Raw genomic sequence first — 15,801 nt, 5'->3', positions numbered from 1 at the left:
CAGAATGCAGCCACCCACTGTTAAACTGTGTTGAGGGAACTTGATTGAAAACAGTTCAAACTAATATAGCTCAGTCCCCAGTGTGGATGGGCCCCACCCAAGGGCCCACCCAGCCAGTAGAAACTTTTTAAGCACAAGCCCCTAGTAAGTATTTTTTAATTGTTACTATTATTAGGACAGTTCAGACAGTTGCTACACTCCTAAAGATGGAGAGAACTATTTACAGTGTTGTCAATTTTTAAATGTTTAACTCCTGCAGCGGCGCTTGGGATATTCTTTGGGCAGCCAACACAGTGACACTGAATAAGAGAACAATTGCTTTTGATTGACCCACCTTGCATCTTCTGACATTATTCACTATTAACATAGACAAGCCAAGACAAATACAATAGAAAGCAAACAACTACCCAGAACTTCTGTGGATATTTGGAGAAAAGGAAGTGGGGGAAGGGAAGAGAAATTGCTGTAGATTTTACCCCAAAATTCCCTATAGATTTCCAATGCCCTTGTACATGTGCTACCTTGACTGTGTTTATTTATTACTCATACAGCCCTTCAAACCATGCCCTCCCTGCCCCCAAATAAAAATGCATCCAAAAATGCCCAACTTTGCATAGCACCTTTTTCTTCTTGCTGAGCTATGGCCTTGGAGACAAAGATCTACCTTCATATTATATCACACCATTCACCTGCAGGTCTCAAAGCACTTCTTAAAAATGAAGCTTCGCAATGCCTTCTGCAAGGCACATAGTATTATCTCCATTTTACCAGGATGGGGATTATCCATGAGCGTGAGAGGTGATGCAACAAAAAGATCAAATAACTTTCTTGAGGCCACATTGCAAGTCAGTGGACAAGGCAGGGAAAGAACCCAGGTGTCCCTGTGCCAACCATTAGTGAAGATTCTCATTAAATTCTACCTTACCTATGGCTCCCTCCTTCCCCTAAACTGATTGGGGATGCCTATGCAACGCTCGAAAGCTGTTGCTGCTCCAGCTACTCCTTCCTTCCCTTGTGACGTCCTGCCTATTAGAAGCATTTTCAAATCAACACTAGAGAGAGAAACAGAAAAGAAAGGCTCCTACATTCCTTCCAGCTTTCAATCATGTTTCCAGAGCAATTGGGCTGGAAAGTTGCTCACTGGTGAGCTCCGCTATGAATAGAAGCAATGAATAAATTACTGCAGCTGACAAATTAGGGCTTCTCCAGCAAGAGGGAAGGGTTCACAGAGAAAGCAGTGCAGTGAAAATCCATTCCCCAACCCTGTGCCCAGGAGAAAAAGATCCAACCTGCACAGGCTGCCTCTGGACACATCACCATCCAGAAGATTCCAGTTTTGGTCTTCTAGGAGATACTATCATACTCTGCAAGCACAGGACCAGGCTTTGTCAGATGGGGAAGGGATTTTCTTGAATCATGATGGCTAAAGGGCCTTCTGAGTTTTATTGCTTGGAGAACTCAGCCAGGAATGGATCATCAAGTAGCATGTAAACCCTTTGAAAAGTGCAAAGACAATATCCACCTTCTGAAGCAGCAGTCTAAGGGCTAACGGTAAATTAATTAATTTCCATTCTGTACTTTAACGTGTCTAGGGATGGTGTGTTTTTGCAGACACCAGGTCTGATCCTAATGGGAAACTCCAGATGGCTTGCTCCATATTTATTTGTGTATGTGTATAGGGGCTCGGAGAACAGGGGAGCAAAGAAGAAGGTTGGGCACCAGTAAATGCGGTTCCCAAGTCTGGCATACAGAATGAAATGTGTCCTCCTGCTACATGGTTAGTATGGCAAGGACCTACTGGGGGATCAGAGGAGTCATTTCAATTTGCGAAATAGTTTCTTTAAAGGACACCATGCTGGCCCCACTTCCTCCTTATGTCCACCTGTGCAGCTCCCATTGATGTGTGCTGCTGGTAGCTGCAGGTATGGCAGGAAACATGGCTGTCTGTCCCATGCTTTAACAAGGCCAAGAAACCTGGGGGTTTTCCCTCCTCTGCCACTGACTCAGTGTGTGTCTTTGGATGAATTAGGTAGCCTCTGTGCCTGTTTCCCCATCTCTAAGATGGGAATGCTACTTTGGAACATTGTGAAGCTTAATTAATTCATGGTTGTAAATGTAACAGAGGAATTGCCCTACCAGATCAGAGTCTATCCAGTCCAGTATCCTGCAGTCAGCAACAGGTGCTTCAAAGTAAGACACAAGACAGCCTGTACTGGAATAACCTGTCCACAGGAAAAGCTTCTTCCAAACTGCCATGAGTCAGAGGTGGGCTTAGCCCTGAAGCATGAGGGTTTATAACCCTTCTTAGGCTTCACCTATACTGTGAGGTAGGGGGTATGAGTCCCCTGCTCATGTACACATATTCTAGCTAGATTGAGGCGAGCTCGTGTGAGTATAAACAGCAGTGTAGCCACTGTAGTGAGGGTAGCAGCAGCTTAGCCATGCCGAGTACACAGATGCCAGGCCCCTGTGGGAATGCACAGGGCATGGCTAAGCTGTGCCTATGCGACCGCAGTTACGCTGCTGTTTATACTCAGGCTAGGTCAGCGAGAGCTAGCATGTGTACGCAAGCGGAGGAATCGCTCCTCTAGCTCATAGCGTAGATGTAGCCTTAGAGGGAAAAAATGAATTCTTTCTAGTATAACTGGGGATGTTCTCACTGGGTATATAAATGCCTAACTATTCTGCATCCTGCTAAGCTCTTGGCCTCAGTAGCATCTTGTGGCAATGAGTTCTACAGGCTATTTCATTTTATCAGCTTTATATTAGCTGCCTTTCATTTTCATCGACTGTGCCCTTATTCTCATCGTGTGGGAATGGCTAAGGAAGCTAGAGAGGAGTCAAGGCATTCAGTTGGAAGTCTTGGAAAGCTAGTAAATAGTGGAAGGTTTTTATTCTTGAAATCAATGGGCTCTGTTTCATGGCTCTCAATGAATAGCCATGAGACAGAGGCTGAAATTTTGTCATGCATGAAATATTAGTCAGCCGTCAATGTGGCTATTAGAGGGGTTATTCTAGTCCTAAAAATTAGGAGAGTGCTTTGAATTCCTAGGGCAGAAAGGTGCAAACTAAAAATATGATCCCTGACAAAATAGCCTTCAGCTGCACTCAGTACTAGATGATAAGAGCTCAGGCCTGGAGAAGAGAAGGTACTGACTGCAGGAAGGGGGAGTGCTGGATGTGATGTTTATGTGCACTGGATTTGTATGGTTTCAGGCTTTTGAACTAGCTTCCTTCCTCACTTTGCCAACCACATCAGGAAGAAGGGATGGCTAAGCTCATAGTGACAATGAACACCACCAGAGGAGCCTATGGGAGCCCCAAATCCTGGAACCCAGAGCACACCGAGAATGCCTCCCTGCCCAACTTTACACTGCCTTTCACGTTTCACCAACGGGCCACTGACCAAGCGCTGAATGGAATCCTCATTGCTGTCCTGGGCATTGTCATGGTGTCACTGGGGTGCACCATGCAGCTCTCCAAGATCAAGACTCACTTCTGGAAACCTAAAGGGGTGGCCATTGCTGTGGTGGCTCAGTATGGCATAATGCCTCTGACAGCGTTTGCCCTGGGAAAGCTTTTTCATTTGGGCCCTATTGAGTCTCTGGCTGTGCTCATCTGTGGCTGCTGTCCAGGTGGAAACCTCTCAAACATTTTTAGTCTGGCAGCAAAAGGAGATATGAACCTGAGGTAAGGAGAGCTCGGTACCTCACCATTGTCACTGGCCAGGCCATTTCAGTTAGGAGACTGGTCTACAGTCTAACTTAGTTCTCTCAATTCTAATGCTTCAGGCAGGAATAAATTTGGTATTGTACCCAAAGTATTTTTTGAGTACTCATCAGCTTGGTGCTAAATGCTGCTTAGTCACTATTGGTCCGGAGCAGCGCTCTGGCACCTAAAATCTAGAATAGAGCTGCACTCCAGCACTTGGGGTCACACCACCACTAAGATTTGACCTGGCTACCCCTCCATAATGCCAGCCAGAGCAGTAGCCAAGCCAAATTTCAGTGGTGGTGTGACCTGATGTACCAGGTTGCAACACCACTCAAATTTAGCCCAGCCACCAGTGTTCCCTCACGTTCCCCACACGTGCACCAGTAAACTACCTCATGTGGCTGGGAGCGTGACCGATGCCTGGGTTGGGCTCTCCTGCCAGAATCCACAGCAGCTCCTCTTGGCACTGGGGAAGCCCCAAACCAGCAGGGAGAAGGGAGAGTAAGGAGCAGAGTAGGGTGGAAGGGAGCCCAGCCAGCAGCTGGGTCCTGTTCTGCCTGCTGAGCCCTCCTGCCAGAACCCACAGCAGCTAGTCGTGGTGCTGCTCTGGGAACCAGCAGAAAGTTGAGAGCCAGCCAGCAGGGAGGAGTGAAGTAGGCAGAGGACGTAACACCCTCCCAGGAACCCAGGACGTAGGATCAAGCCAGCACGGAAGGTAAGGAGCAATGTGAGTGTAGGCAGAGAAATAGGGGAGTTTCTACCAGTCTTGCAGTTAGGACACAGGAATTAGAAACCTACACAGATTATAGTTTTAGGAGGAAAGAAACACTCAAAAGAGGAAGACAAGCTGTGTACTTTTGTTGGTGCCATAAGAAGAATTGATTTTAATAGCTTACCTGTGGCATACTCATCAGTCTTGTTACTCAGCACAGTATTGGACTACAAGCTACATTTCAAAGAACTGGATGTGAGTTTAAACCTCTTCAACCCAGGATTCAATCAAATGGCAGATGTTGTGCCCAATTACAAATTGACTGGGTAGTTAAATGAATAGATTGCGGAGACAAAGGTCCATCTAAACGTGATGAAAATATAATGATGAATTAAAGCCCAATAGGAGTGGTCCCTGTCCTCTCATCCTTTCATTAACAAATTCAACTGGTTGACATAAAATAAGGTTCTACCGTGGGACTTTTGATTATTTAGTTGGTTGTTTTAATAGTGCTTTTTGTTGTGGTGGTGGTTGATTTTATTTTTATTGCATGGCAATATGGATCCTTGTGTTTGGTCCTGTGACACAGAGACCACATTTTCAAGACTGGGCTGCATATTTGACAACCTTGTTTGCATTTGGTGCCCAGTCACATAATTTGTGAATGCAGAAAAGCAAAAGCTGTATGTGCTCAAAAACTGCAAGTTTGTCCATGGGCAAAACTGTAGGTTCAGATATAAAGATTTGGGGCTTGATCCCGCTTTCATTAACTTCCCTTTTATAGTGGTGTAACTCCATTCATTTAGTTCAAGTAGAGTTACACCAACTTGAATCTGAAGTAACACAATGGTGATTCATGGCCATGGCTGAGACCCTTTTGAAAATTCAGTCAATTCAGCATAAATTCACATGCCACAGAGGTTTATGAGCAAATGCTGAAATTAACTAAGGAAAAGTGGCATTTCTCCCTGTTAGCTCTCTGCCATTAAACAAAGTGTCCCATAGTGCATCTTGATCAATGAACTCATCAAAATGACAAGATTTTCTAGCGGACCTTTTTGTGCACCCTGTGATTTAGAATCCACTCAGCATAGATTTCCCATATGACGACCATGCAAGCCCACCAAGCAGCAAAATACTGATTTAACATTTCATGCTACTTTTCCTAAGGAGATGATTTAGAAGCAATAGTAGGAGAGGGTCAGAAATTCAGGAGGCAAGTCACTGTAAGGTATCCTGTGAGGGTCTTATGAAAACAGTGAAACGCTTCATAGAATAAGCAGGAAAATACTACAAATTAAGGACAGGAGATGCAGTAGATGGCACTTCTCTCCTCAGCTCTTTTGTTTATTTTTAAGATATCATTATAATCTGAATCCCCTTAAAACACACCAAGTTTTCAAGTTGAGAGTCACACTTCTTTCCCAGCTACTATCATAAAAATCTTATGCAGTAGATCCAATTTACCTTTCTTCTAAAAGGTTATGTGATCAATTTAATCAGTGGATGTGAAATCTGAGTAAAATTCAAGACCCATGTAAAATATTCTTCTAGCATCTTAAATGCTTTATTTGAATTTTGCAGAGCATATGTTTTATAAAAGGAGTATTTTACATGTTCTGCCGATGGCCTCTTTGACTTATTACATGTGTGCTTTGCCTGTGTATTGCTACTTAAAGTTTGATATAGGAGCTGAGCTACACGTTTATATTAGAACAATGTGTGTATTTATTACTAATGTGTGAAGTCTCACAATTACTGTTGCACCGATTTTCAATTAGATTAAATTTACCAGTAAAATGTTAGTTAGGTTTCGAAAATGGCTGCTTTATCTTATGGTGACATCACATGAAAGATGGATTTTGGAGATTCTCTCACGTGATAGAATTACCAACTTGAGGGAATTTCTGCGGGGCTCCTGCACTATACAGTTTAGCACTACAGCATTACTGTTGCATCATTAGATGCATAATGGGATTTTATACCTTTTTTTGAAGTGCCCAACGTTAGCCACCGTTGAGGGCAGAATACTGGCGTAAACGGACCATTGTTTTGTTCCAGCGTGGCAATGCCTATATTCCCTTCACCATTCCAGTTATTAGTACTTAAGAGACCTCTTTCCATTCCATGTAAATCAAGCAAGTCTTAAGGGGCTACCCCAAATAGAAAAAGGTAAGCCCCCCCCCCCCCAAAAAAAAAAATGAGACAAGCATTGCCTCAGTCCCGGGGCCCTTGTCCAAGATAAAAGAGTGAAAACAACAGCAAGGGAAAGACAGCTGAACTTTTGCACTTTATGTACATGTATAACAAGAACATCCAGAGTTATAACAGTAAGTATTTAGAAACAAACCAACCCAAGACCTTTGAAGATATAAACCCTTATGTCTCAGGGGAGAGCCAAATTTCTAATTAATGGGAGTTGAGAAGAAATTTTCCCTATGGGCAGGTTATTCCATAACTGCCTATTGTGCAGTTTCTTGTACTTTCCTTTAAAGCAACTGGTACCAGTCACTGCTGGAGATAGGATACTGGACTATGATGCAGTATGGCAATTTCTATGAACCAAGATGCATACTTAGGACTACTTTTTGAGCCTAAAATAGAACTGTCCTTTAAACTACTCAATCTTCCCTTACTTCCATTGCTGTAGATCCTTTCATCACCTGGTAATGCTGAAACCTCTGTGCGGGAAAGGGGAGAAATGGGAAAAGTGAGCTGAAATTGTAGATGGACGTAAGTGTCCAAGTTAGATAAAGAGAAGAATATTCCAACAAATAATTTCATTCTACTGCTATTACATTTTCCCTTCATCTCAGCATTGTGATGACCACATGCTCAACGCTCCTGGCACTTGGGCTGATGCCTCTTCTCCTGTATCTTTACTCAAGAGGGCTGTACCAGGGCAACCTAGAGGGCAAAGTGCCTTACAAGGGAATAGTCATCTCCTTGGCCATGATGCTCATTCCCTGCACCATTGGCATCTTCCTGAATGAGAAGAAGCCACAGTATGCTCGCCTCATCATCAAGGTAAGAAGTGGTAATCACCTTTCCCTAAGGGCCTCGAAACAATTTACAAACTTTTTGTCTTGTCTTTCCCAACTCCTGATCCACTTTTATTTCAGGCAGGGATGATTGTGCTGCTTGTATCATCTGTTCCAATAATCGCTCTGTTTGTGACAAGTGTTGGAAACAGTATTTTGATCATCTTCTCGCCACCCCTACTGGGAACGTCTGCTTTGATGCCTTTTATTGGTTTCCTGCTTGGCTACATGCTATCTTCATTTTTCAAGCTCAATGACAGGTAGGTCTTTCTACATCCATGTAGAGGGGCAATTACACCACCGTCCCCCTTTGGGGGGAGGGGCGAGTCTGTCTGCCTGCCTGCCCTTAGCCTCAGGGCAGTATGGCCCAATGGCCAGAGTCAGTACGCTTATGCTTGTCATCAGGGCAGTACAGCTTAGTAGTGGAGTCAATATAGTTGTCGGTCAGGGCAGCACGGCCTAATGGCCAGAGTCAATATGGTCACCTTTGCTGTCAGGGGAGCCGAGTCGGTATGGTTGCCCTTGCCTTTAGGGTGATATGTTCTAATGGCCAGAGTCAACGGAACCCCCTCCCCAGTGGAGTCGTGGGGCCTGATGGCCAGAATCAATGTAGCTGCCCTCCTCAGCAGGGCTGAGTGGTCTAGTGGCCAGGTAGGGGAATAGGCAGCCACCAGTTGGGTAGGTGGCAGCCAGGATAGAGGGACCTGGGACCTCCAGGCTCCACTGGGTCCCAGCCCAGGGCCCTGACAGTGGTGAGTGTGATTGCCACTGAGTCAGCAGGGATCTGACCAAAACACACTGGTTCAAGATCCAGTTTGATAACCAGTCCACTGTCTAGTTCCCTATGGCTACTTCCTACCATATTCCCTGATGCTGTGGTCTAGACGTCTTTGGGGTCTCCCGGTTCCCCAGTGTGCACTGTTCCCGATAGCTCTGGCCTCCCTTAGGCATCCACAGGTATCCAGGCATCTGCCTGGATCTCAGTGCCTCTGGCTCCCGCCGTCTGGGGTTCTAGCTGCTCCCGGGCTGGAGCCTGCGAGGTGTGTCCTTCCTTTCAGGCAGTCAGCCTAGAATGAGCTGGGCTGCTCCACTTAATACTGCAGCAGCTGTTGGAGCATGTCTAAGAGGGCGAGGGGGCATGGTTTCCTCTGTCCAGAGTGTGGGGTTAACCCCTTCTTGTCCAGTGTGGGGCAAGTACACCCCATCACAATCCCTTATCACACTCACTCCCTTTTTACCTAGGAGTTCTAAGAAAGGGGATTGAGTACAAAAGAATGACACTGAAATCTTGGGAGGTGCTGAATGAGATGCTTTCAGCATGGAGGCTCTGACGCACTCTGACAACTGAACTTTGAACATGATCTCCCAGTGCTGATGCTGAAGTCTGAGCACAGACGAGAGAAGTTGTCTACACAGATCCCACCCTCACCCCCCAAAAATATGATTTTGTAGTGATAAAATGGTGCCAGCAGCAACCCTGATATTGACACTTGTTATTTAACTACAGGATACACATGAATACAGGCTGTGACACTGCAAGTTACCTCTGTACCAAGTTCCCTGTAAGCTGCATGGCTGCGCAGCAGGCTATCAAGGGTCACGCAGGCGGGAAGAGGTGCCTCTCCCCTGGTCCTAGAGCTGCTGCAGTGAGAGAGGGCTGGGGGAAGTCCTCTCTTCCCGCAGCCTGCACCCCAAACCCCCCATCCTCAGCCCCACTCGAGAGCCTGCACCCCAGCCAGAGCCCTCACCCCCCTGCACCAGCCCTGAGACCCTCACACACTCCAAACCCCTCGGCCCCACATCACCTCCATATTGGTGCACATGACAAAATTAATTCTACACATGGATCTAAAAAATTAGAGGGAGCATTGCCTCTGTATTGTCCCTAGCCTACGTGCCTCAATCCTTACGGGGAAGAGAGATGAGTAGAGTCTCATGGACCAATTCATTCTTTGGCCATCTTGGGTCTGCCAAAAGTGGAACCAATGGCAGAGGCAATTCTGTCAAATGGACCTGAAGACCCACCAAGTTATTTCACACAGGCCTCTGAACAAGCTGATGGATGGTTTGACTTTTGGTCACTACAGACCTGTTCATTTCAGAATTCTCAGTTACGGACAATGAAATATGAAAGAGAAAAGTCAGGATAACTCCCAAGTAGAAAGTGATGGAGACAAGGGTGAGTGAGTGCTGATAGGACTGCCAAAACTCAAACAATTATTCCTATTTTGATAACTGCTTCACATCACAAAGGGCATAACAATATTCAGCTGAAGACCCCAACACAGACTCAAAGCGAGGACCCCACTACACAACTCTGAATCATCCCTTATCATGCCTTGAGCCCATGGGTAACCCAGCCAAGATAACCCTCCTAACACACACAAACCTCCCCTTACCTTTCCCGGGTGGTGCTCTCTCCCTCTCCTCACTTTTGAACCAGATTTTTTTTCCCCTTGTGGAGGCAGCAGTTCCTGGAGAACCTCAGATTCATGACCGCCAAGCATTACTAGGCAGGATTTCCACCCATGCACACTATCTGTCACTACCTACCCTTGCACACTCCCAAAGGAGTGCTGGGCAAAGCATCTCATTTGAATTCTCAGCACTGCTCCTACTGCAGTTTCTTTTACCACAGTCAAATGCATAAACATCTGGGCACCATGTCTACTTTAAGCTGTATAGAAATGTAACCGTTTTGCAATTCATGCCTGTGTTTAACTCCTTCCTGTACAGGTGCAGGCGGACAGTCTGCATGGAGACTGGTTGCCAGAATGTGCAGCTCTGCTCTACCATCCTCAAAGTGGCCTTTGCCCCTGATGTCATTGGACCCCTTTTCTTCTTCCCTTTCCTGTACATGGTATTTCAGCTTGGAGAGGGCTTTCTCCTGATACTGGCCTTCAGGGTTCATGAAAAACTAAAGAAACCAAACGGCAAGTGTAGTATAACCAAAACCTCTCTCCTGTTCCTACATGCTTTTCATCTCAAAGTAGTGCATATCCTGGTATCACTGACCTGCTGCTATCTCTGGGGTGGAACTCAGTTGCTGCGTAACAGGACACAGCAAAATGAAACTCAGCAGCTAGAAGTGAAAAATAGCCTCTCCATATAATACTGCATAGGGAATTGAGGATACTAGGGGCCACAACTTCTGATATCAAAAGTTTAGGAGTGTGAGATACTGACTATGCAACCCACCAACGGTCACAGCTTTCCAGAGGGTCCTGTGCTTCAGTGTGCAGGCACACCCCAAAAGCAGGGAATCTGTATTGACACAACTCTAAGGAGAAGAATATCGTGTCCATTTGAAACAGAGAGGAATATGAGGTAGACAGCTGCCTGACACATCTTGAGTATCACTACACGTTGTTGAGTGACGGGCGGGAAAGGAATGAGCCCCCCCCATATGCAAGTCACATAAGTCATGTCATTAGAAGGTAAATGCTGGGAGCAGCCCACTAGACATTTCCAGTGTGAAATTTCTGCATAGAAATTAGAGGCTCCAAGACTGGAAGCTCTGTAGTGTAGGATAAGAAGATTTTCATCTTCATATTTTGTTACCCAGCCCTGGCCAGTAACATCATACTCATTACCATCTGACAACTGTCAGGTCACTGTGACAGGGTGCAACTCTTGCGTGCACCCCTTTGTGGTACAACATGGTCCTATGACTGCTCTGCCTCAGTTTCTCATATACATATTATGGCCTATCCAACCATAGTATCAGCCAGCCCTCCAGCCAAGTGACCTCAAAGCATCCAGCCTCTTCCAGGAAAAGGGATCGTTCAAAAACAAAGTTTCAAACGATACAAAACAAAGGTATCATCTGCCCAGCCAGGCTCTACCAGTGCTGTAAATTGCCAGCCATCACATGCTAGCTCCGCATCTCTCAAATAGTTCAGTTTCATAAGTGCAGCAAATGTGGATACCTGAGCCCAAGACTGGCCTTTAACCCTTTCTAGCACAGGATAGGACAGTTTCACCCTATCACAGTGGCCTACAAATATGAGTTGATTGTGTCATTGAAATTCTTAATGAACATGAGTTCATTTACCTCTGCCAGATGCTGCTCTTCTGGACCAATATACAATAGTTTAGGATAGAAAGAGAAGAATGCTTAATCCAAATGAGTGGATTGCTTTTTGGTGAGGTTGCAAACAAGTATTGCAGCTGAGAGGGGAGACTGGTTGGATGTATAAGCAAATTCGGCAGCTGCCTTTGTGGTTTAAAAACAAAAAAAAAGGGTAGGCCAATTTCATAGCAATCAGGACAGCTGTTCTAGTCCAGTACTACTGCAGCTCTCTTTCTGGGCTTCAGCTGGGGAACAGCTTCAAACCCCATTGAGCCTTACAGGCAGGGGCTGCTTGGGAGAGCCACTCAAGCAGAACATCTAGCAGCCATCTTAGGCCTGCCCCTGCCCTAGACAGCTGGCTCCATCTACTTTGGTAGGCAGAGCAGAGGTTGATTTGCACCACGGAGTGCAGTAGTGGTGGTTTGTCATATTGTGTAAATGCAGCTAGTTTGCTAATAGACACTTTCGTTTAAATGGAAAAGCAGTGTGCACTGGAAACATACAAAAAGGTGACATTTTCCACTTACTGTTAAATGGACTCTTTTCTAAAAATTCCATGCAAAGCAAAGTCTGGTTCATGAAGTGACTTGAAACAAAATAACTGCAGGTTTTTTTATTTGTTTGGGGGACGGGGGAGGAGCAGAGGGTTGCCACTTTTATTTTGCACAGCTCTGTCCCTTGAGCTTCTTTGAGATCTAAAGACCAGGCATTGCTCAGTGCAATATAGGAATCCCTGCATTACAGCAACCATTCATCTTTCCTGCAGCATCACCTTCCAGTGATATGGGTTAGGGACAATGTGGTCTCATATGGACTTTTTTTTCCTCCCCACCTCTTCTTTAGATACAGCAAAGATGATCTATACAGCTGTGGATGATCTTGCACAAGAAACAAAGCCACCCAGGCCCCTAAGAAACACCAGCAAAATAGGGGGATACTACAGAAGCTCCACACCTCAGATACACCCACCAATGCTCCAGGTTATATCTTCTGCACCTGGTTTGCTGAACTCCAGCAGTTTTGCATGAAATGTTGATTTTAAAACAAAGGGGTGAGCAGATCTTCTCACAGGCCCACTTCTACCCCCACTGGACGTTCTCCAGAAAGGGCACCAAGCACCACAGGCTATAGTTTGAGACTCATTGGACTAACCAATTTTTGGTCATCTACAAAACATTCATATTTTGGCTGATGATGAAATGGTGCAGTCTATCCCAGTGAGCTCTCTCCCAGTTTCCCACGAGCTCTGTGCCAGACACCTTGGAACTAACAGCATGACAGCTTATTATTGATTGCTACCATTAATGCAGCCAGACCCATTCTTTTGAGTTGTTTTTCTGGGCACATAGTTTTGCTGGCAAGTGTTAGAGGGGGAGGCAAAAGCCTTTCAAAAGTTCAAGCTAATTTCTCTCATTAGAATCTAAAAGGTATCCTGGAATTTTCTCATAACAGGATCGACAAATGAAAAGTGACCACATGTACAGTTTAGGAGTCCTTTACTATCAATCACAGGCACTCCCCTTTACCCCAGCAGTTTTGTACATCTAAAGTCCCCAAACCATAGGCCTTGAAGCCCCAAAACATGACCTGCAGCCAACCTTAGCTTGTCTATAATTTAACATGGGGAGGTTTCTAAGATACTTATAAGGCTGACCCTAGTGTCTGACTGCCTCATACACTTAAGAGCTATTATCCACATCTTATAAATGGAGAACCGAGGCACACAGAGGCTCTGACTTGCCCAAAATCACAGAGTAAGAAACTGAACCTGGGTCTGCCTCATCCTAAGCTAGTACCCTAACCGCTGGACTGGTCTGCCCAAGGACAAGACCACCTGTCCTGAAGCGCCGTGCTTTATAGAAACACTCCCAACATCTGAAGTAATAATACTGAACACTCTGAAAGCATCATATAAGCATTAACTAAGCCACAAGGCCAGTCAGTAACAAAGCAGCATTAGAACTCAGAAGCTCCAGGCTCCCAGTTCTGTGCTCACACCAGTGGTTCACCGTACCTCAGAGTAAAATAATTTAAGAACATTGAGCATATTAAAAAACCACCATTCAATAAAGCCACAAACTTTTGACTTACAATTGCTGTAGTTTTGCTACATTATGTAAATTAGATGTAGGCCTTAGGCTCCTGGCAAGAGGCCAATAGTCATTGGTGATGCAAAGATGAGAACTCTTTTTGCACGCTTAGTGCGATTCAGACCCCATTGAAGTGAATCAGAGCCTTTCCACTGATTTCCATTATGCTGGTACCCATCATGGTCGTAAAGCTCTTTAGAAGCAAGTATCTTTAGCCACTGACCATTTATTCAATGGCTGTCTCACTTGCATTCCAAAGACCTTTATCCCTTACACTGCTGGATAAAGCTTTCCAAAATGCAGCAATTGCATATGGGTAATGTTCCTTTAATAGCTAGAATATCCTCGGATGCAGAGTTTAAAGATTTCACTGTAAGTCTGCCAACCCCCACCGTTCAAAACCCCTCCCACAAAGCGTGGGATTGCCTTAAAATATGGTCGTTTTTCAAACCCGTTTTTCAGCAGCACCATCCCCTCTACATTGTCCCGGCCTCTACTTAGCTCCTACATGACGTCTCATGGTGGGCCACCATCTTCCTTGAGGGCAGACTGATTTCAGCCCCTTGGAAACAGTGTTTCCTGTCTTCACTGTGACCAGCTGGGTCTTTAGCACCACTCACATTAGCAGCGGCCATATTAGTGAAGAAATAAGCTTCATAGAAGCAAAAACAGAATCAGTCAGGAAAACCTTTATAAAACACTACATATACTTTAGGAGCAGAGGCATAATGAGGCCTGACAGAAGCCTGCTGTGGATTTTAAGAGTCTGTTCTGTTAACATAACAGTGTAAGCATAAGTAGAACTATGTATGTGTAAGTGTAAAAAATTGCAGTGTAATCATGTTTGCAAGACCAAGAAAAAAGTGACTAAAAAGCTAGGCGGCCAGTTTGAACTAACACTAAACCTGTACCAAGAGGAAGAAAGTGAACATGGAAATGAGAAACTAATACATATGCATAGGAGGTAACAAGCTTATGTAACAAAAGGTAGTTTAAAGCTGTATAGTCTAGTGCTGGAAGCAACCGATCAGGTCATCCGACTGAGCTTCCCATTTGTAATTGACTGCTACTTGCTGAGTGTTTGCCTTAATAAAGATTAGACTTACCTGCCAAGTGACTCCAAAGCCAACAATATATTGCAAGACTTGAAATAACATTGTGAATTGGTAATACTATCCTTGGAAGAAGTTGCACATGCCCACCACTTGTACCCCAAACACAAAGCCAACCAAAAGTAGAAAACAAAGTCTGCCTCACAGTGAATTGATAATTTAAAGGGACAGGGCATTTTCAGTGCCAAATATCCAACTCCTTGCAACAAGAACTAAGCGTACTTAAGGTATCACTTGTTTTAAAGCATAAGGCAAGTCCTGCTTTTGCACAGACCAGAATCTTAACTGCAACAAATCTGTAACCACCAAGAATGGTCACTGACCTGTGGACACATAAAATAGCAATGACAGAACTCTGATCCAGAACCTACAACTGGAACTGGTTAGCAGTACATAGCCTCTATTACATGCAATTGAGCGGTTAGGACAAGTTGCATACAACCATTTACCAGAACATATTTCCCCAGAACGTCCTATATTGTTATGACTGCACCCCAAGCAAGAGATGATCCATAACTACCTGCCATTATTTCTAGTATTGGGCACTCTGATAATTGTTAGAGTTTAAAGCAGACTTCAGCCTACTTGGCAAGTTGTCAAGTTACTACAGCTTTCTAGGCCATGCCAAAGTGCTCTGCTACTGCTGAGACCCTAACCCACAATGAAATATTACCCAGAGATTTCATGTCAGCTAACAATCTCAGGTTTTATGAAATCTACAGTGCTCTGGAAAAGGCTCCCAAGTTTCTTATCAATACCACTCACGTCCTCAGTGAGCTCCACCTCCCTATCCTAAAACAAGGCCCTGAGACTACCTCAAGAACCACTCTTGCTTCCTAGCAGCTTTTTAAGTACTGGGGCATGTAAATAATACAAATTACTACAAGTACCCACATTTTAAGTGTTTCCCTGTAATCAAGTTCAAGCTTGCACTCTTAATGGCCTCTTCCTGTTACCACCTTTGCAGATTGAAAGAAGCAAGGACAAGTCCATTTTACACCCCCGACTTTTATCACTAATTTCTCAATGACCAAACGTCTCTGAACATAAAAAGGCAGAC

At 44.8% G+C, this 15,801-nt stretch overlaps 1 protein-coding gene across 2 annotated transcripts; it reads left to right on the top strand.

The window, feature by feature from the left end:
• Positions 1-1,176: 1,176 nt before the first annotated feature.
• On the top strand, positions 1,177-14,742 carry SLC10A1 (solute carrier family 10 member 1). 2 transcript variants are annotated; one of them, XM_073348477.2, is made up of 6 exons: positions 1,177-1,551; positions 3,217-3,690; positions 7,243-7,453; positions 7,549-7,727; positions 10,204-10,400; positions 12,383-14,742. In XM_073348477.2, the coding sequence occupies exons 2-6, from the start codon at positions 3,269-3,271 to the stop codon at positions 12,565-12,567; spliced, it is 1,194 nt and encodes a 397-aa protein (XP_073204578.1). In that variant the 5' UTR covers positions 1,177-1,551; positions 3,217-3,268; the 3' UTR covers positions 12,568-14,742. The 2 variants fall into 2 exon arrangements, with proteins under 2 accessions (XP_073204578.1, XP_073204579.1); XM_073348478.2 differs by lacking the exon at positions 1,177-1,551 and having other exon boundaries at positions 3,114-3,690.
• Positions 14,743-15,801: the final 1,059 nt, after the last annotated feature.

Source organism: Lepidochelys kempii, chromosome 6 (assembly GCF_965140285.1).
Source record: "Lepidochelys kempii isolate rLepKem1 chromosome 6, rLepKem1.hap1, whole genome shotgun sequence".
Lineage (NCBI taxonomy): Eukaryota > Metazoa > Chordata > Testudines > Cheloniidae > Lepidochelys > Lepidochelys kempii.
Note: the sequence above shows the minus strand (reverse complement) of the source record. Positions and strands in the feature narration are given on the sequence as shown.